At 37.4% G+C, this 21300-nt stretch overlaps 1 protein-coding gene across 3 annotated transcripts in view; it reads right to left on the bottom strand.

Annotated features, from left to right (window-relative positions):
- LOC138751863 (extended synaptotagmin-2-A-like) overlaps positions 1-21300 on the bottom strand; it is a 246502-nt gene that overhangs the window by 116431 nt on the left and 108771 nt on the right. For 2 of the 3 annotated variants that reach the window (XM_069914724.1, XM_069914725.1), the window contains exons 2-4: positions 13473-13514; positions 8698-8832; positions 7232-7308 (exon numbers count right to left, since the gene is read on the bottom strand). In XM_069914724.1, coding sequence (XP_069770825.1) covers positions 7232-7308; positions 8698-8832; positions 13473-13514 — 254 coding nt within the window. Of the gene's footprint in view, positions 1-7231; positions 7309-8697; positions 8833-10432; positions 10485-13472; positions 13515-21300 lie in introns of all 3 variants that reach the window. The other variant, XM_069914726.1, reaches the window with a different exon arrangement.

Here is a 21300-nt window from a genome sequence, read left to right as displayed (position 1 = left end):
CAAATTAAAAGGAAGAAACTGCTAAATTTACTGAAAAAAGAAAAAATTGATATAGCATTTGTGCAAGAAACACATTTAACTGAATTGGAGCACAAGAAATTAAAGAGAGATTGGGTAGGACACGTAACAGCAGCGTCGTATAATTCAAAAGCAAGAGGAGTAGCTATATTAATTAGTAAAAATGTGCCAATTAAAATAGAAGAGGAAATAATAGATCCAGCAGGGAGATATGTAATGATAAAATGTCAGATATATTCGGAGTTTTGGAATCTACTCAATGTATATTCACCTAACGAAGAAGATCAAAAGTTTATGCAAGATATTTTTTTGAAGATAGCAGATACGCAAGGGAACATATTAATAGGAGGGGATTTCAACCTGAATTTGGATTCAAATATGGACAAAACTGGGAAAAAAATTAACAGAAAGAACAAAGTAACCAAATTTATAATTAAATCGATGGAAGAAATGCAACTTTTGGATATATGGAGGAAACAACACCCAAAGGAAAAGGAATATTCATATTACTCGGCTAGACATAAAACATACTCAAGAATAGACCTATTTTTGTTATCAGCTCGAATGCAAGATAGAGTAAGAAAAACAGAATATAAAGCTAGAATATTATCGGACCATTCACCCTTAATATTGACAATAAAGTTAGAGGACATCCCTCCAAGAATGTATAGATGGAGATTAAATTCCATGTTACTCAAAAGGCAGGATTTTAGAGAATTTATTGAAAGACAAATTAAAATGTATTTTGAAATAAACACGGAATCAGTGAAAGATAAGTTTATACTATGGGATGCAATGAAAGCATTCATTAGAGGGCAAATAATAAGTTATGTAACCAAGATGAAGAAGGACTATAATCAGGAAACAGCAATTGGAAAGGGAAATAGTAAATATAGAAAAAGAATTAGCAATGAAGGAAGATACAACTAAAAGAAGAGAATTGGCAGATTAAAAAAATAAATTATGAAACACTACAAACATATAAGGTGGAGAAGAATATAATGAAGACAAAACAGAAATATTATGAACTAGGGGAAAAAATGTCCAAAATTCTAGCATGGCAGCTTAAGACAGAACAAGCTAAGAAAATGGTATTGGCATCAAGGAAAAAAGACAAACAAATCACATATAATCCAAAGGAGATCAAGGAAAACTTTAGAGAATTCTATGAACAATTATACCAAACTGAAAACGAAGGGAAAGAAGGGAAAATAGATGAATTTCTGACTAAAATTGAACTACCAAAACTACAAATAGAGGAACAAAATAAATTAACAGAACCATTTGGAATAGTAGAAATACAAGAGATAATAAAAAAAATTACCAAATAATAAGACACCAGGAGAGGGTGGATTCCCAATAGAATTCTATAAAACATTTAAAGATTTATTAATTCCTCCCCTCCTGGAAGTAATCAACCAGATTGATAAAACACAAAGCTTACCAGATTCATGTAAAACAGAAATAATTACAGTAATACTAAAGCAAGGGAAAGATCCACTCGCACCAGCGTCATATAGACCAATATCTTTACTTAACACAGATTATAAGATAATAGCTAAACTATTAGCAAACAGATTAGCAGAGTATGCACCGAAAATGGTAAATCTAGACCAAACTGGATTTATTAAAAAAAGACGCACAACAGACAATATTTGTAAATTTATTAACTTAATTCATGAAGTAGAAGGGAGTAATGCGCCAATAGTAGCAGTTGCTTTAGACGCAGAGAAGGCCTTTGACAGAGTAGAATGGAATTATTTATTCAAAGTATTGCAAAAATTCAGTTTACCAGAGAAGTATATTAATTGGATTAAAGCATTATATAAGGGACCATTGGCGAAAGTGACAGTAAATGGACATGTATCAAAGCAATTTAACTTAAGCAGGTCAACACGGCAGGGATGCCCACTATCACCTTTATTGTTCGCGTTAGCTATAGAACCACTAGCAGAATTGATAAGAACAGAAAATAATATAAAAGGGATAAAAATAAAAGACAAGGAATATAAAATCAGTTTATTTGCGGATGATGTTATAGTATACTTAACAGAACCAGAACTATCAATAAAAGAATTATATAAGAAATTGAAGGAATATGGAGAAGATCAATATGGTTACAAGATCAATGTAAATAAAAGTGAAGTAATGCCTATGAATAATGCGGATTTCTCAAAATTTAAGAAGGAATCACCATTTAGATGGCAAATGCAAGCAATAAGATACCTAGATATACAAATAAATAATAATCTCGGCCAACTATATAAACTCAATTATTATCCACTAATGAAAAAAATTACAGGACGATTTAGAGCATTGGAAAGATTTACCACTAACACTAATAGGAAGGATAAACTGTATTAAAATGAACATTTTTCCAAGGATATTATACCTATTTCAGACATTGCCAATACACCTGACAGAGAAATTCTTCAAGGAGTTAAAGAAAATAATAAGGAAATTTTTATGGAAAGGGGGGAAACCGAGGATAGCACTAGATAAATTAACAGAATGGTATAAACAAGGAGGCTTACAACTGCCAAACTTAAAAAATTATTATAGAGCCGCACAATTAAGATACCTATCAGATTTTTATCAAACAAGGGAAAAGCCAGATTGGACCAGATTAGAATTAGATAAAATAGGGGAAAAGATACCTGAACACATATTATATAAATGGGATGAAAAATTGGTACAACATGGAAGTTCTCCAGTATTACATCATCTACTCAATATTTGGAAGAAGATTCATGTAGAAAGAAATAAAACAAATTATCAATTACCAAATCTAATATTGACGCAAAACAAGTTACTCCCTTTTACAATAGATAACCTTTCCTTTAGAGAATGGGAGAAAAAAGGGATCAAAAGAATAGAAAATTGTTTTTCAGGAAATAGATTATTATCCTTTGAACAAATGAAAGATAAATACAATATAACTCAAGATACAGTGCTGGCATATTACCAATTGAGATCCTATTTGAAGGACAAATTAAGAAGCAGTCTGAATTTACCAGAGGGAAGTTACTTTGAATATGTGATTACAGATACAATGATAATCAAAAGATTTATAACAAATATGTATATTAAACTGCAAGAAAAGGAGAATGAGGAAACAAATGGTAAAACTAAACAAAAATGGGAACAAGATTTAAATATAAAGATAAAAAAGGAAACATGGGAGAAGTTATGTTCTGGAACGATGAGAAATACAATAAATATGAGGTTACGTATGATACAATATAACTGGATACACAGACTATACATTACACCTCAAAAGTTAAATAAATGGGACCCAACAGTATCTGATAGATGTTTTCGATGTAAAAAAGAAATGGGAACAACAATTCATGCAATCTGGACATGTGAGAAAGTAGAAAAATTTTGGGAAGATCTAAACCAAATATTAAATAAAATTACAGAAAACAATATACCAAAGAATCCAGAGATCTTCCTCCTAAGTAACATAAAAAAACAAAGAATTTGGAATTGATTTGGAGGATGCACAAAAAAGATTTGTTAAGATAGCTCCAGCCGTAGCAAAAAAATGTATTATGTCAACCTGGAAATCTGAAGATAATTTGAAAATACAACAATGGTATATAGAAATGAATAAATGTATTCCATTAGAAAAAATAACATATAGTTTAAGAAATAATATTGAAATATTTGAACAAATATGGGAGCCTTACATGAAACACAATAGCGAAAAACTACCGGGGACATTCACTACCTAAATTAACGAAAGGAGAAGGAAATTAAAAGAATTGACTCAGTGGAATTTCTTGTTTATTTTTATTGAATGACAACATTGTTTGACTGGTTTAATGTATCCTAGATTTTGTACTTTAAATGGACGGGAGGGGGGAGGTAGGGAGGGTGGGATGGGAGGAGGGAGGGGGGGGAGAAAATAGCACTGTATATATTTGAAAAGGAAAAAGTATGTATCATGGTTAATGTGGTTTATGATGTGAAAAATAAAAAAAATTAAAAAAAACACTAAAATATAAAAAGAACAACACAGTAAGACAATACAATACAATATTCAATGTTTGGCGGTATTTAGTTCATGTATAGCTCTTGGATAAAAACTATTTTTAAGACTGTTTGTCCGTGATTTAATGAATCTAAAAAGTCTACAGGAAGGCAGCAGTTCAAACAGATGATGACCAGGGTGGTAAGGGTCCTTTAGGATTTTGGTTGCTCTAATGAGGCAGCAAGATCTGCGTAACTTCTACAGAGAGGGCAATGCACAACTGATCATCTTCTGGGATGTACTGATAACCCTCTGATGGTCCCTCTTGTTTATTGCCGAGCAACTGGTAAACCATGTCAGAATGCAGTAGTCCAGCACATTCCTGATGCAGCAGTGATAAAAGGACACCAGCAGTTTCTTCTGTAGTTTGACCTCAGGGCATGGATTTGTTGCTGTGCGTTTTTAACCACTACAATTGAATTGGTAGTCCAAGAGAGATCTTCACCCACAACCTTGAAAGCAGTGACCCTTTCTATACAGTCCCCATTGGTGTATAATAGGTCAAAAACTATACTGTTCCTCCTGAAGTCTATTATAAGTTCTTTTGTTTTTGAGGAGTTCAAAACAATATTGTTCTCTGAACACACTGTCAGTCTTTGGACTTCACCCCTATAGGCTGTCTCGTCTCCTCTTGAAACAAGTCCAACCACAGATGTGTCATCTTCAAACTTGATAATAGTGTTGGTAGAATAGTGGAGGCACAATCATGGGTATAAAGAGAGTGGAGGATGGGACTCAATCCATATCCTTGTGGGGAGGTGGTGCTGGGTAAAAGGGTAGAGGAGAGATGTGTGCCAATTTTAACAGTCTGGGAGCAGTTTGTTGGAAGGTCCTTAATCCAGAGACAATTTCCATAAATTTTCTCAAGTGGTATAAAACTCCATACTTCAGCATGCCCTTTTTCTATACCCAAATCTGTGCCAGACTTCCAAGTTATGGCAATACACTTTCTTACGATTACTTAAGCAATTTTAACACACTTCTTTTGATACATATTCAATTTCAACTTAGGTTCAATATTCTTAATATCATCCAAAAATTATAACATTGGATCCTGTGGGAATTTAATCTCCATTATTTGTTCCAATAATTTACCCATTTCTAACCAAAACGTAGAGGTACCGGTCTTCAGGCACGAAGGTAGCAGAGAGAAGGGGTAACCAGGGTGATGGGGGTCCTCTACGTTGGCTGTAATGGATGGGAGGTCAGAGTCAGCGATGGACCTGGCTATATTTGTTACCTTCTGCATTCCTGGATAGTTGGAATAACCAAACCAGGCTGTGATGCAGCCAGTTGGTGTACTTTCCACAGTATCCCTGTCAAAGTTTGATAGAATATTCGATGATATTGCCAAATCTCTTCAGACTTTGGTCGCCTTTATGTGCTTGAACCCTGAGCCTTGAAGGTTCTGTCCCCTTGCAACTCTGTCCATCAATGCAGATAGGTGCTTGGTTCCTCAGCCTCTCCTTAACATGAATGATAGGTGTAAGAGGATGCAGACTTCTAGAGGTATGTCAGGGTTGGGGGGCCAGGTGGCAGGTGAAATGGGTGAAGGACCAGAATATTCAATTTTTGAAGAGTAGCTTCGAACTGCACGTTTCACAAACATTTCTACGACTGATTCCACCTGCAGTGAATTCGTCCATCGTTATTGAATGAAGATCTACCGGGACCAATGCCTGAAGAGGGCGCACAAAATCAGTGAACCGATGCGGACTCGAAAGGCCAACATGGCCTGTTTCCGCTCCGTAAATGGTTATATGGTTAAAACTTTATGAGGGCTTTCTGTTTTGTTTTTTTGAATTAATCTTTCAGTTCTATATGTGTGAATAATAGTAATTTGAAGTTTTTTGTTTATTAATTTTCTTCTTTTCTTCAGAAGAATTATTTTGCAACTCTTTTTCTAATTCTCCTATATCCTGTTCCAACTGAATAATCTCTTTTAAATAAACTTTCTTAATTTTAACTGAATAACTAATAATCTGTCCCCTTAAATAAGCTTTAAGTGCTTCCCAAATAACAAATTTATTCTCTACTGAATTAGAAATTATATCCAAAAAATATTGAATTTGTTTTCTTATAAAATCACAAATGTCTACTCTTTTAACAACACAGTATTAAACCCCCACCTATATGGTGAAGGTTTTTTTTTATCAGACATTGTACATACCAGTAAAAGTGGAGAATGATCTGATAAAATTCTTGATTTATATTCAACAAAACTGAAGAAAGACATTCTGCAAATCTCGTGCTTCTTCCGCTGCCACAAAAAATTTAGATTGGTTGTTATCTAGAGATCTAGAGACATCTTTAATGTAGCTGCGTGTCTGAACGTAAAATTATAACCTTTCTTCCTAGGAATCACCTTCAATGGAATGAACCTTTTTCTTCTATCCACTACCGCCTTACTCAAATCAGCATAGAAGAAAGCAACAAAATAAATTGTGAAGATAGGGTGGTAGATGGTGGTATATAGTAAAAGACCTAAAATATGGACTGTTTGGAGATTGGGTCAGTCCGAATTTTTGGATTTTCTGGATTCTCGAGCAGTACATCTGTGGTATTTATGTAATGCCCACATGCACACATACACACAATGCACACATGCATGCACACAGACAAAATCTGAAAGTTGTCAAGAAGTTCAGCTTCTCAGGTAGTCTGGATTACTGTCAATTGGATATTTGAACCTTTACTGAATTTGCATAAAGTGAATATTTGTAAAGTAGGGTATACCTTTTTATTCCCTCTACCTTCTGATCATACACTTTCCAACATTGTATTTCATTCCCCACTCCCAATTCTCCTAATCTATCCAAGAGTCTCTGCAACTTCTCCATGTTTTCATCACTACCTGCGCCTCCACCACGCCATGCATAGTTGAAGGTGACATCGCACTGCCAAAGACTTCCCAAGCTGGTTCACAGGTGAGCCGCCAATGTCATATTTGTCCAGATTAAACTCCATCTTCCATATCTTTGGCCATATTTCCAAATGATCTGCATCACAATGAATCCTTTGATGACCTTCTGCACTACACTGATTTTCGGGTCGTTTACAAATTTACTAATCAGTCCACCTACATTTTAATTAAAATCACAATATATATTACATACAGTAGGTCAATAGCACTAACTCTAACAAAACACCATTATTTACACTGTATGTGTACATTACCTGATTTGAAGATCTAATATAATTTGTCTCTTGTCCACGTTTTCGATGTATGCTTTTACCCCGTCTATTCGCAGAGGCTGAAAGGAAACAATAAAGAGATAGCAGTTAAGGGGCTGGAAAATCTTCCCCAGCATCAAGATTAATATCGGATCAATGAAGATGCATTTCTGAATGATTTTGAGAAGATATTTTTATTTCCTAATGGGTGGATGCAGTAAAATGGGGTAGAATAGTAGTTAGTGGGTGGTGGTGATACAAGGATGTAAATGCACATCAGTAACTGAAGTCGTGGAAATCAACAAAGATTTGGGTGACACTTTGACTGAGGTGGTGGGGGGGGGCACGGTTATATTTTGACCCAACAGCAACTGAGGAACAGCATTTTTTTTCTCCGAGTAATGTGAATTTAACTTAGCTGCTTTGTGCCGGTGGAATTTATGTGGCTGAATTAAACGTTTTCGTCAACACCAAAGTTGATGGACGATGAAATGAAGAATGGTAATTCAGATGAAAGTCATGGGAAACAGACATTGCTTGATTCTTAACCCAAAAGCTAATGATCATAAACTGGCTCAAGCCTCAGTTTATACATGTTTTAATATATGCAGGAATGGATTGCTTCATTATCTGAAGAGTTAAATATATCCAATTCCATGTTAGGGTAGAGAGTGATATGTTCAACATTCATCTCACAACCTTTGTGCTCTGCACGAATCTATTCAGTCAAGAGTTTCATTTCAACAATTTCAATATGAGAGTGTTAGAGTCACACAGTATACAGCTTTTACAACATTTTAAACTATCAAATGTTGCCTTGATGTCAAGGGTAATCACTTTGATCTCGCTTCTGGAATACAGCTCTCTGTCCATGATGGGATCAAGATTGTAATGAGGTCAGGCAAGTGGTCCTGATGGAATTAAAACTGACCATCAGCAAGTTAATGGTTAACAGCTTTTGCTTGACAGCAATGTTTATGACACATTCCATTAATTTACTAGTGATTGACAGTAGGCTGATGCAGAGCTAATTGGCAGAACTTGATTTGTTCTTAATGGAGAAGGAAATATTGCGGAACTTTCTGGTTTATTTGATAGATGCCAATGCCTAAACCAAAACTAGAATAGTTTGGCTAGATGTGTGGCTAGCTCAGGAGAATCTATCTTTAGCATTATAACTGGAAAGTTATAGAGTCCAAAGGCTGTGCCAAATACTTCTTACACTGTACATTTCAGTGCACTTATGTGTATGATAATAAAACCATATGGGGTCAAATCAAACTCACCTCAGAGGACTGAGATCCATTATTTATTCAAAAGCAGTGATAAGCTTCCATTACTGAAAGGATGAAGTTTCATAAGTGCAGGGTATTTCAGATTTGTGGAGTTTACTGCTTAGTCAGTCAAATTATTGTGAGGTATTTTTTTCTTTTGGTTTCTCAAGTAAAGATGTAGTTGTATGTACTCACCTTGCTTCCCATGTCAATCTTTGTAAAGGTGAAAGTACTAAGATGGTTGTTTGCACCCCTCACAGCTGGTTCAATGGTCTCTTTAAATAATTTCTCCACAAATTGACTGATAAACGGCCATAAGTTTTGGATTATCTGAAGGAAAAGAGAAAAAAACACATTTTAAACGAGATGGGGCGTAAAATACAATAAAAAGACAAAATTCATGCAGTATTTTGTAGAACTACGTCTTTAGAGCACAAAAAGAACATTAATTCCATAAATGCCAGATATCCAACCTTCCAATCCTTTCCCCTCTCACCACTTTTTAAATAACTTTCCCATTTTGCTCACATTTCCTAATAACACAAAATCATTCATTTCATCGACTCTATGCCAACACTCAGATCCATCCCTTTCTCCTACTTGTTGCCCTGAAACCTAGTCTCTCTCACACATCCATCAACAATCTCTAGTTCTCCCACCTCCAGTGGGAATCATTCATAGTGGCCAACTAAGCCACCAACTAGAACATCTTTGAGGCATCAGAGAAAACTGGAACACCCAGGGGACTCTCAAAAGGAAAAAATGCAATTTCACAAAGACTACCAAATATGAGAAATCAACCTGGGATATTGGAAACAACAGAGTTACCTGCTGCTGTTCTGTGCTATCTTCTCAAACATCTAAAATCAATTAGGAGCACGAATAGGCCATTTTGCCTTTGAGTTTGCTCCAGCATTCATTAAGATCATGACTTTGGATTAATCAAATTTTCCAGCTCTTAGTGTAGCCTTGCAGGTTATAGCTCTTTTAATGGTCATCCAAGTTCATCATGCTTTCAGACAGCAAGATTCAGTCCCCCATCAATGCATCTCCTTTAAAGCAGTTTCCTCAAATGCTTTATGAACAGAATGGGAATTAATTATTCATGTTATATTGAAGCCAACTTCAATTAAATGTACATTTCTGCACCAATTCAGGAGTATGACTCCATATCTTTGGCTGCCTGTGCTTGTTATAGTTGGCTTGAAGCACATTGTAAGGCCAGTTAATAATTCAGTATCATCTACTGCATGGAAAATGTTAAACTATTTGAAAGCAAGCATGGAAAGTACTTTCAGCAGCAGAAATATACGAGTAAAAGCACATGAAAGCATCAAGTCTTCCCAGTCCCTCCCTCTTGTATAAACCTGGTAGCAATTTTTGAGCACATTATTTCAACGCTGCTAAGGGCGGCACAGTTGGCGCAGCAGTTAGCGCAACGTTTTTACAGTGCCAGCGATTGGGGCTGGACCAGGGTTCGAGTTCCGTCCTGTCTGTAAGGAATTTGTACGTTCTCCCCGAGTCTGCATGGGTTTTCTCCGGGGGCTCTGGTTTCCTCCTACCGTTCAAAATGTACCAGGGTATAGGGTAATGGGGTGTAAATTGGGCAGCAGTCTTGTGGGCCAAAATGGTCTGTTATCGTGCTGTATTTTTCGTGCAGTGATGAATAGACATCTTGCAAACTTTCCTGTTTTCTTATTCAACTGGAGCTATCAGTTAATCTCTATCAGATCTTAAAAAGGAGACAGAGAACCAACCACAGCAGAATAACAGTACCTATCATGTCGCTTTCCAATATCTAAATGAATACTCAATAATTCTATTTTATCTCTCCTTCACACAACTTAGCAATTCATATTTATCCTTAATTTTTAAAAAGCTCTCGTTAATAGTTTTGTTTCCAAATAATTATTGTAAAGGAATTGCTTACCACAAGTATGCTTGTAGATTACATGAAAGTTGGTGGGATAAGTTGTCTAAAGCTAGAGCAGAACAAGGATCAGATGGAACATTGGGTGTAGTGTTGGCAGATTTAATTTACTTCCGACAAGTTCGTAATGATGCATTTTGAGAAGTCAAATAGGGATAGGACATAAACAGTCAACGGTAGGGCACAAAGTAAGGTTGATAAACAGAGCCTTGCAGTTCAAGTCCATAATTCCATGAAAATAACCGAACAGCTAAGTAGGATGGTAAAGGTAGTATTGACACGTTTGCCTTCATAGTTTGGAGAAGAGGATAAAAGTTTTAGGACATTAAGTTGCAATTTACAAAGCACTGGTTAGATCATACTTTGAGTATTGTGTGCAGTTCTGGTTGCCACACTGTAGAAAAGATGTGGATGCACTGGAGAGAATACCGAGGAGGTTCATCAAGATGCCACCAGTATCAGATTATAATTATGGAGAGAGATTACATAAAATGGGCTTATTTTCCCAGAGCAAAAGAGGCTTGGGGGTTACCTGATATGACATTTTAAAGAGGCATAGATTGAATATATATATTTTCAGAATCTTTTGTCCATGGAAGGGATATCAAAAACAAGGTTAAGACAACAGAAAAGATCGTAAAGTGGATTTAAGGGGAAAGTTTTTATTCTAAAAACACAAAGATTGATTGATATCTGGAACTTACGGCCACAGGAGATGGTAGAGTCAGGTACCATTACTAGGTTTAGGTGGAATTCAGACAAGTACTTGATTAGGTGAGGCTTGGAAGGATAGGCACCTATTGCAGGCAAATGGGATTAGCATACCGCAGATGGGTAAAAAAAAGTAAGCGTGGATATAAAATCACAAAAATGGGGGAGGAACTGAGCAGGTCACGCAGCTTCCAAAGGAGGTAAAGATATATAACCAACATTTGGAGCCAGAGCCCTTTTTCATGGCCCAAAACATTGGATATATATCTTTAACTTCTATTGATGCTGCTGAGGTCCTCCAGCACTTTTTACTGCAATCACACCGTCTGCAGAATTTTGTGTTTCATTCAGCATGGGTATAGGGGGCCAAACATCAGAGGGGAATGTATATATATTTTTAAAAATATTAAAAGGTCTGAAGGCAAAAGTCAAAAACAAGTCTTTGTTACATCCGGTTGCTAGTTGTACATGTTCATTCCAATCAATTAATCTGAACAAGATCTATCCAAATCAAACAGAATCCAAACACAACATCTGAACATTTGAGAAACAAAATAAAAAGACATTTTTGGGAGCACTGATTTTAGGCACTCTTAAAAGTACATATCTGCAGTGGCAGTTGAAGTAAATGGCTTTGATGCCATTAAACAAAGAGTTAAAAGGTTACGCTAACAGAGACGCAGGAGGCAGCTGTGAACTCATGAGGTTGAATGGGCTTTTCTGAATTATAAATCAGACACCAACATCTGTGCAAACTCCCCAAAAGATCAGTAAATGTGGATGCTTCACTGATAACCTACCACTTCTAACCCATTCATGTCTTTTACACATTACAATCTGCAGAGGAGCTGGAAACAAAAGCCCGTTTCGCAGTTGTAAGTGGTCCCAGGAATTAACTGCCAATCGGCCGAAAAAAGGTCTAGTTTGAAATTCTTTTTTTTAAACTTTATTTAGGATTTTATAACATGAATAAAATAGGTTACAGTAAAAAGATTAAACATAAGATAATAAAAAATTACAGTACTACATCTGCAGACTAAATAAACTAACCCCCCCCCCCCTCAATAGTTAGTACACAACATTTATGACCTAACTTAAAGTTAATCTAAACAACAAATATCTTCTTAACGCTGGCGTGAGATGACATCGTCTCACATGGGGATAGACTGCCTCGACCCCGAGTGAAATCCCTGGTGCCTGCAAACACTGGCGTTGCAATCAGGCAAGTGCAAAACAGGGAATGGCATTCTGGGATTGAAATGACCCAAGTTTTTGCATAAGTGCAGGAACATGAAGGAAAAAATTATAATGAAGGTATAAATTTTGCCCTGGGTAAGTCGCAGCAGAAGAAAGAGAGAGAGAGGAAATAAATAGCAATAGCGGACAATTTTTAAACAGAGTGGGAAAGTTGGAAGCTCTATAGCACATAATTTATAAAGACCATGGGAAAAAGCGATGGCGGACCTGACTTCCCAGAATGCTGTGCGGTAGAGAAACTCCTCTATGAGTGCTCGTACATGCAGCCATGCATACAGCCCTTTCTCTGCCACACGGCATTCTGGGACTCCATCATTTTCCCACGGTATTTATAAATTGTGCACGATAACGCTACCAATTTTCCCAAGCTGTATAAATTGTGCATGAAAGTGCTACCAACTTTCCCATGCTGTTTAAAATTGTCCACTATTGCTATTTATTGCTAATACTTTCCCACTGTCCCTTATAAAGGTTTATATAGGTCGGCACAACAACACCAGGAACTGAAAGGCTCATAAAGTGCTGTACATAAAGTTTAATTATGTTATAAGTAGGCATGATTAATTTTATTCAAATATAAAATCATAATACCTTGATCAGGATTTAGGGCAGGTCCACCATTGCTCGATGCATCACAATGTCACCGGTAGAAGGTGGAACAGTCTGGGGATGGCTCCTTGTCAGTGTGAATGCGTGAAGTGTCCCAGTTAAAAGTGGTCAAATGGGAACAGCAAAAACACCACTCCTATCCTGGGAGTCTAAACGGCCAATTTACGAGGACACAAGTTGAAAAAGGGGGTAAAGTCTAGAACTGTTAACTCTCTGCTGCTACATTACCCACTCTATGCAGGAAAGACCAAACTTAATTGACTTATGGACTGACCATAGAGGCAAATGCAGCTACCACTTGAGGGGAGATGATGCTGATCTTCTGCAGAGAAATTAAATTTGGCTCACACATGTACACTCATAGACATATCTGCGCAAAATACATACATGCATGAGATCATTGTACACTCTAGAAAGCATTAAAAGATTTACTTTTCCAATAACTCGAACAGAATTACCCTACCTTGTTTAACCATTCCACCCTCTCCACATCTGGGAAGTGAACCTGAAATGACAAGAATTGAAACATTAGTTTAAAATGGCAAGAAAACAAAAAAATAAGAAATAATTAACAGGAACTATGTCAGAGAGGAGATGATTCTGTGTGTGGGGAAAGGGAACAAAGGGGAAGAATTTCTTACTGGACACAAACAAAGAACAGTTTTTTTTTATTCCAACAGTTATCAGGCTCTTGAACCATCCCTTTTTGCACTAATCATGGATGCTCTAACACCGCTAAAAGCATTTTTGGGAATTATTTTACAATCACAGCATCTGCTGACTTTCCGGTTTAATTACACAAAAAGGCCTGCCGCTCTATTGTAATGGCATTTTTTATTGCATCATAGTAATTGAGAATGCTCATTGACCAATACATCTTTTGTATTGATTATCTCTTTTTAATTTAAGGCATACTCTTGGTATTTTTTAGAAGCACCTGTTCAACTGCACCACGAATTGGGGTGCATATTTAACTGCAAACTCATTATAGGTCCAATATCACTATTCTTCTGAATACATATCCGACATGAGTCAAAACTCTAGAACACCTGTGTGCAGGAAACCATATGGGAAGAGAAAATCACAAGTGTATGATCTAGTGATCATTGGGGGTTCAGAGATGGAGAGGGTGAGCAAATTAAAATTTCAGGGAGTCACTATCTCAGAGGACTTTTTCTAGACCCAACATACTAATGTCATCGTAAAGAAAGCAAATGACCACATCTACTTCCTCAGAAGTTGATGAAAGACTTTGGAAACTTTCTACAGATGTCTAATGGAAAGAGTGTTGCATAACAGTCTAGGATGGGGGCACCAATATCTCTGAGCAGAAAGCCCTGGAAAAAGTAGGGGTTCACAGCTTAGTACATTACAAGTAAAACTCTTTCCACCATCAAGAAAATCGGTATGGAATCCTGCTGTCAGAGAATAGCACCAATCATCAAGGATCCAAAACACTCAGGACATGCTCTGTTCTTGCTACCGCCATCAGGAAAGGTGTAGGTGCTACAAGACTCATACTGCCAGGTTCAGGAACAGTTGCTACCCCTCCACCATCACACTCCTAAACAACAGACGCAGTCAGAGACATGTTTAAGGACTTTTACTTTGCACGTTATTCATTGATGATTATTTATTTTTTCTGTATTGCATTTTTGTTTACATTTCTCTCTCTTGTATACATATCTTTCTTTTTGCATACAGTTTACAGTTACCGATAAGTAGAAATCCTGCCTGGCCTGCAGGAAAAATAATCTCAGGGTTGTATGTGACGTCATGTATTACTCTGACAATAAATGTTAACTTTGTTTGAAAGTTCTATTAACCTGTGGGAGCTCAAATTCTCAAGAATTCTCAGTTGGCAACACTGTAGTAAATTGGTGACTGCTGTGTGTCCACTGCTCACTCTCCAGGGTCTGGACCAGTGGCAGCGCTGCTGTTACAGCAGCTCCGGCAGTGTCGCAATTTTTTGTATTATTTGCTTCTTGTTGTACTCTTTGCCTTAAGGCAGACAATAGTTGAGGTACAGTAAATCATGTATATTACATCTTTTATAATATCATGTGACAATAAACATAAACTTGAATGGGTGACTATTTTTGGATAAATCTCATGTTGCAGAAGTCTCCTGCGAGCATTTTCCTTCCATATAAGTTTCCAGCTTTGAATAGAACAGAGGCATAGAATAGAGAACGGTAGAGCACAGTATACGCTCTTCAGCCCACGATGTTTTGCTGACCTATTGTAATATCATCAAAATTTCCCTACCTCACTCTATTGTTCTTTGATAAATGTGATCCCATAAATGCTAAATCCAAGGAAGGCTGCCTAACAGAGGGTGGAAGCAGATATCAAATGCAAACTGGACACATTTATTTTAGAAAATAATATTTTTGATGAGGGTATAGGATAGTGATGGAGCTGGTGAAGATAATAAGGCTCAGGACATAGCATTAAACAGCTCTCGCAATAATGTCTTGAGCCTGAGACAATTCGTTTTCCAGAATGACAACTATCTTTATGCAAGAAATAAATCACAAAAATCTGTGGACACCGTGGTTGAAGTGAAAAACAAAATCCAGGAGAAGCTCAGCAAGTCAAACTGTGTCCTTGGTGAAGCAAAAGTAAAAATATATAACTAACCTTTCGGGCTTGAGCTCTTTATTTTGGAGAAGAGCTCAAGCCTGAATTGTCGGCTCTGTATCTTTCACTTTGCTACATAAAGAACACTGTCTGACCTGCTGAGCTTCTCCAGCATTTTGTTTCTTCATGCATGACTTCAGCCAGCAGAGTTTTCCCCTGGACAGTCATTACACCGTAGGTCCTTTTAAACTGCAGCCCCCTGCTAGCCCTCCTGGGACCCAGGTGCGATTATTGGGGCAAAGGTGCCTCCAGCACCTTTTAAGCTGAGGGGGGGATAGTTCCAGTAAATCGCTAACCCGGCAATTTAAGGGAGATCCCGCCCTCACGATAACGCGGTAAGTGATGGGATCTATTCTAATCTCCCTCGTCCTCCTCACCAGCTGTCAGTCTCCCTCCCACCATCAATCGCGCTCCCCCCCAACCCGAGACAGCTGACCCCTCTCCTCTCTCCCACACAGCAGCAACCCTTTTCCCGCTGATCGTGGCACCCCCCCACCCCCGCGACATCGACCTCTCCCACCCCCCCATGGCAGAGACCTCACTCCCCCCGATTGTGACCCCATCACTCCCCCTCGTGGAAGCAACTTCTCACCCCCGATCCCACCCTCCACTCCACCTCCACCCTGGGCCCTGGCGGCAACCACTCTTTCCTCCCTGATCACTGCAAACACTTCAACCAAGGTTTCCCTGTGATGCCATTGAGCTGCACCTGGAACATGGTCCTACCATCCATGTACCTTTTCAAGTTTCTCTTAAATGTTCAAATCAAACCCTCATCCACCACTTTCACTGGCAGATTGTTCGACTACCTCGCCACCCTCTGAGTGAAGTTTCCTTTAATGTTCCCCTCAAACATTTCACCCTTAACCTGTGTCCTCTCGAGGAGTCACGTGATGGAGTAGTGGCCGGACGGTGAACTCCAGCCCTCTCCAGAAAAGTTGGGAAAAACAAAGGAAAACACAAAGGCACAGAAATAAAAGTTACAGAAAAGTGAGTATAAAGGTGGAAAGAAGATGGCGACAAAAAAAGAAAAATCGAAAGCAACAGTAAGAAGAGGAAGAGAAGACAAAGGAGGAAAAAGGTGAAGGCCTTACCTGTCCGAAGAGGCCCGCTGCGGAGAGAGAAACCCGCTCCCTCAGGTCGGTAAATAATGGACTACAAAAATGGCTCGCAGAGCCGAGTAAAAGTGCGCAACCGCGCATGCGCGAAGTATCGCGCATGCGCGATGCGAATGAAAAAAAACACACCGACGGGAGGGGGGACCAGCTGGGGAGTCGATCTCCACAGCCGGAAACGACAGCTGCAGAACACCTGCAGCAAGAAGAGACCACAGAAGACAATGGAAACAAGAAAGAAGAGGAGGAAAGGGCATCAAAGAAACAACAGATGGCCAACCCAGAGGAAGAAGAAGAGGAAGAGTACAGGGAAATAGAAGAAGAAAAGAAAGGCAAGGTAAAGGATATACTTGCTCTTATTAAAGGATACATGGAGTCATTTAAAGAATGGCAAACACAGGAATTTAAGGATTTAAGAAAAAGAATAAACAACACAGAAGAGAAAATAAATAAAATGGAGATGACCTTAACAGAAATGGGAAAGAAAATGGACAAGATGGAAGAGCGGGCAGTAGCAGCAGAAATGGAGGTAGAAGACTTAAAAAAGAAATTGGAGAAATCTAATAAAAAAACTAAAGAGACACAAGAACTACTAGCTCAAAAAATAGATACAATGGAAAACCATAACAGAAGAAATAACATAAAGATAGTGGGCCTTAAGGAAGATGAAGAAGGCAAGAATATGAGGGAGTTTATAAAAGAGTGGATCCCTAAGACCCTAGGATGTCCAGAACTACAGCAAGAAATGGAAATAGAAAGGGCACATAGAGTATTGGCCTCTAAACCACAACCACAACAAAAACCAAGATCTATTGTAGTAAAATTCCTAAGATATACTACAAGAGAAAAGGTACTGGAGAAGACAATGGAAAAAGTAAGAGAGGGCAACAAACCACTGGAGTATAAAGGGCAAAAAATCTTCATTTATCCAGATATAAGTTTTGAACTCCTAAAGAAGAGAAAAGAGTTCAATACAGCAAAGGCGATTTTATGGAAGAAAGGGTATAAATTTATACTAAAGCATCCAGCGGTATTGAAAATATTTATTCCAGGATAACAAAACAGACTATTCTCGGATCCAGAAGAAGCACGAAAATTTGCAGAACAATTACAAAAATAGACTGAGGGAGGAAGACGGGTAATTGGAGTTAAAATGATCACGATTGATATGTATGTGGGTAAAGACAAAAATAGACTGAGGGATGAAGACGGGTAATGAGAGTAAAAATGATCACGATTGATATGTATGCGGGTAAAGAGGTATAAGAGTGAATAGAGACAATGAGCATACATGAATATATCTGTACTTAGAGGAAAATATAGATAGTATAGACAAGAATTAATAAGGGAAGGTAATGGAATAGAGAGAATAAGGAGGGAATTAAAAGAGTGACCTTTGTGACATATGAAAAGTGAAATCTTTTCTGGGGGAGGCGGGGTGGGGGGAAATAGCGGTCACTGCAAAATCAGTTGACGCTTGCAAGTGGATTCGCAAATCCAAATGGAGAGGGGAGATGTGGTTGCCCGACAAGGGATAAAGGACAACTCAGGAGGTGAAGGGGAGATTGGGGATAAATAAGATAGAAATAGGAGAATAAGGAAAATGTTGGATGTTGTAGGAATGTTGTCTTATAAAAAGTTGAAAATAAGAAAACAGAAATGGAAAAGGAGGAAAGGTAATGATGGAAAAACGGAAAGAGAAGATAAACAAAATATAAAAGGGCTACGCTGAACTATATGTCTTTAAATATTAATGGAATACATAACCAAATTAAAAGGAAGAAACTACTAAATTTAAATGAATAAATGTATTCCATTAGAAAAAATAACATATAGGTTAAAAAATAATATTGAAATATTCGAACAAGTATAGGAGCCTTACATTAAATACAATAGCGAAAACCTACCGGGGGCAAACATTACCTAAGTTGATGGAAGGAGAAGGAAAGAAAAGAATGGACTCAGTAGAATTTCTGGTGTAATTTTGTTGAATGACAACATTGTCTGACTGGCTTAATGCAACCTAGATTGTATACCTAAAATGGATGAGAGGGGGGGGTGGGGGGGTGGTTTGGGAGGAAAGGGGGGGGGGAGAAAAAGTCACTGTATATGTGTGAAAAAGAAATAGTGTATATCATGGCTAATGTGATTTATGGTGTGAAAAATAAAAAATTTAAAAAAAAAACAAAAAAAAAACCTGTCTCCTCTCATTCTTTCCTCACTCAACCTCAGTGGAAAAAGCCTATTGGATTTACCCTATCTTTAACCCTGATAATTTTGAATATCTCTTATCAAATCTCCCCTCATTCTCCACTGCTACAGGGAATAAAGTCCTAACCTATTCAACCTTTCTCTATAACTCTGCTCCTCAAGCCTCAGCAAATCCTTGTAAAATGTATCTTCACTCCTTCAATCTTATTGATATCTTTCCTGTAGTTATGTGACTAAAATTGTACACGATACTCCAAATTTGGCCTCATAAATATCCTACACGACATTGAGTGAAATTGAGTTTAAAGGAAAATAGGAATTGTCACTTAATATTCCAGACAAGGAAATGCGGAAAGAAATATTGACTGGTAGCAATATTGATTTTATTAAAAAAACAGCTGTGAGATAAGATCACATTCAAGATTAATAAATGAAGATACCGAAATTGAACTGAGGAACAATAAAGAGATATTCAGCACTGAGAGTATTTTTGGCCTCAGACAGAGAGAAAGAAGTGAAAATATGCACTCAGATTTCTGAAATGTGTGAAGCAATAGAAATAGTAAGGATATTTCATACTACTCCGATATTACCTTGGACCGAGCAATAGAGGAGGGAGAATACTTAAAATGTATTCAAGGTAACTTTAGAAAATACATTCCCAAAAAAAAAGTTCAAGGCTTAGTTTCAGAAAGTGAAGCTAAGCAGTCAAAGGGATGTCCAAGAGAGACATGTGGTGATAGTGATTGAAATTAGATTCAGCAGAATTATGAAAAGAACAAAAGAGCCCAAGTCGAAGATATCAATAATACTGAATCCTGGTTGGTAGAGTGAATGCATGCCATTGCCAGGAATAGGAGTGCCTGCTCCATCTTGATGAATTCATGCCGCAAACTGTAATGAAGCCCTTTTGAATCAGTCGAGGTACGATTTCACAGTAGTGGACTGTTAACAGCCACTTCAAAATATACTACGTTGCTTGAGGCAGGTGTGTACAAGGTTGAGAGGTAACAAGACTAAATATCTTCCCACTTTCAGCAATGCCTAAATCTAGATTTCCTTGATGTGTCGAAGCAATCATAACAAAATGGTGGAAGAACAGTAGTTTTATCAGAGATAAGAAAAGTAGAATGGAGATATTAAAGGGTATAACATCCTTTATTTTAAAAAAGGTAATATCCATGAATTGTATTAAATATTACCCACTGTTGTAAACTGAAGCGAGGGAGAAAAAAAATTGACGATAACTTATCCAAAATAAAAACAGAAAATGTTGGAAATATTCTGCAAGTCAGGCTATACCTATGGGACAAACAACAGATGGTTTCCAGATACCCTGTATCTGAACTAGGAAGACTAAAGCATATACAGTAAAACCCCTGGTATCTGGAATGTAAGCAACTGGCAAAAAAAACCAATAGGTTAACAAAAATGCAAGTTTAAATTTGTAAAAGTAACACATCAATCTTTGGTGAAGATGGGAGGAAATATTCAGCCAAGCAGCATGCATTGCTTGTGTTTTGCTTCTAGCAGCTGTTTGAATAAAATTGTGTCAAACAGCAATGGTGTTGCCCAAGATGAAGAGTTGGTTGGTGCTTGTCGTTGGGGTGACTCTTTAAAATGTCTACTTATTCCTGCTTATTAAATATATTAGTAAGGCTTTATCTCTAACCTTGGGGGAGGGGATTAATTATCTGTAATGTTATTGTTCATCTTTCAGGTGGCTCCGTGGAGGGGAAGGAACCTGCGATGCAGCAATGGTTACATTTTTTCAAAGAATGTGACTGAAAATAAAGTAAAATGCTTTAAGGTTTCTATATTCATGCAACTGAAGTTTGTTCAGTGTAAGTACAGTGTGATATTTTTGTCTTTTAAACTGTACATTCTTAATGCATTGTAAGAGTAAATCTCGAGCAACTGGAAAATACAGTTATTTGGCATCTACCAATTCCCATAGGTGCCACATTCCAGGATTTTTACTGTACTTCTTTTGACTCCTTCCAGTTCTGAGGAAGAATCTCTGAACTCAAAGGTTAGCTCAGTTTCTCTTCTTCACATGTAGCTTGAAATGCTGATTATTTCCAGTATTTTCTGTTTTCAGGTTAAATTATAGTTTTCCTTGGCTATGGCTGTGTTCTTCAAATATGTTACATTAAATTCACAAAAAGATACAGTGAAGATAACCACTAGTTACAGGACATTCAGTTTGACATTAGCAGGAACAAAATATTGGCGACAAAATGCATTGGATGGATATTTGGAGAATCTCAAATGCAGGGTTAATTTGTAGGTCAACACACTGTTAATATGTTGAAACAGTAG

The sequence above is a fragment of the Narcine bancroftii genome, chromosome 1, assembly GCF_036971445.1.
Source record: "Narcine bancroftii isolate sNarBan1 chromosome 1, sNarBan1.hap1, whole genome shotgun sequence".
NCBI lineage: Eukaryota > Metazoa > Chordata > Chondrichthyes > Torpediniformes > Narcinidae > Narcine > Narcine bancroftii.
The sequence above is the reverse complement of the archived record's forward strand: the minus strand, read 5'-3'. Positions and strand labels throughout refer to the sequence as shown.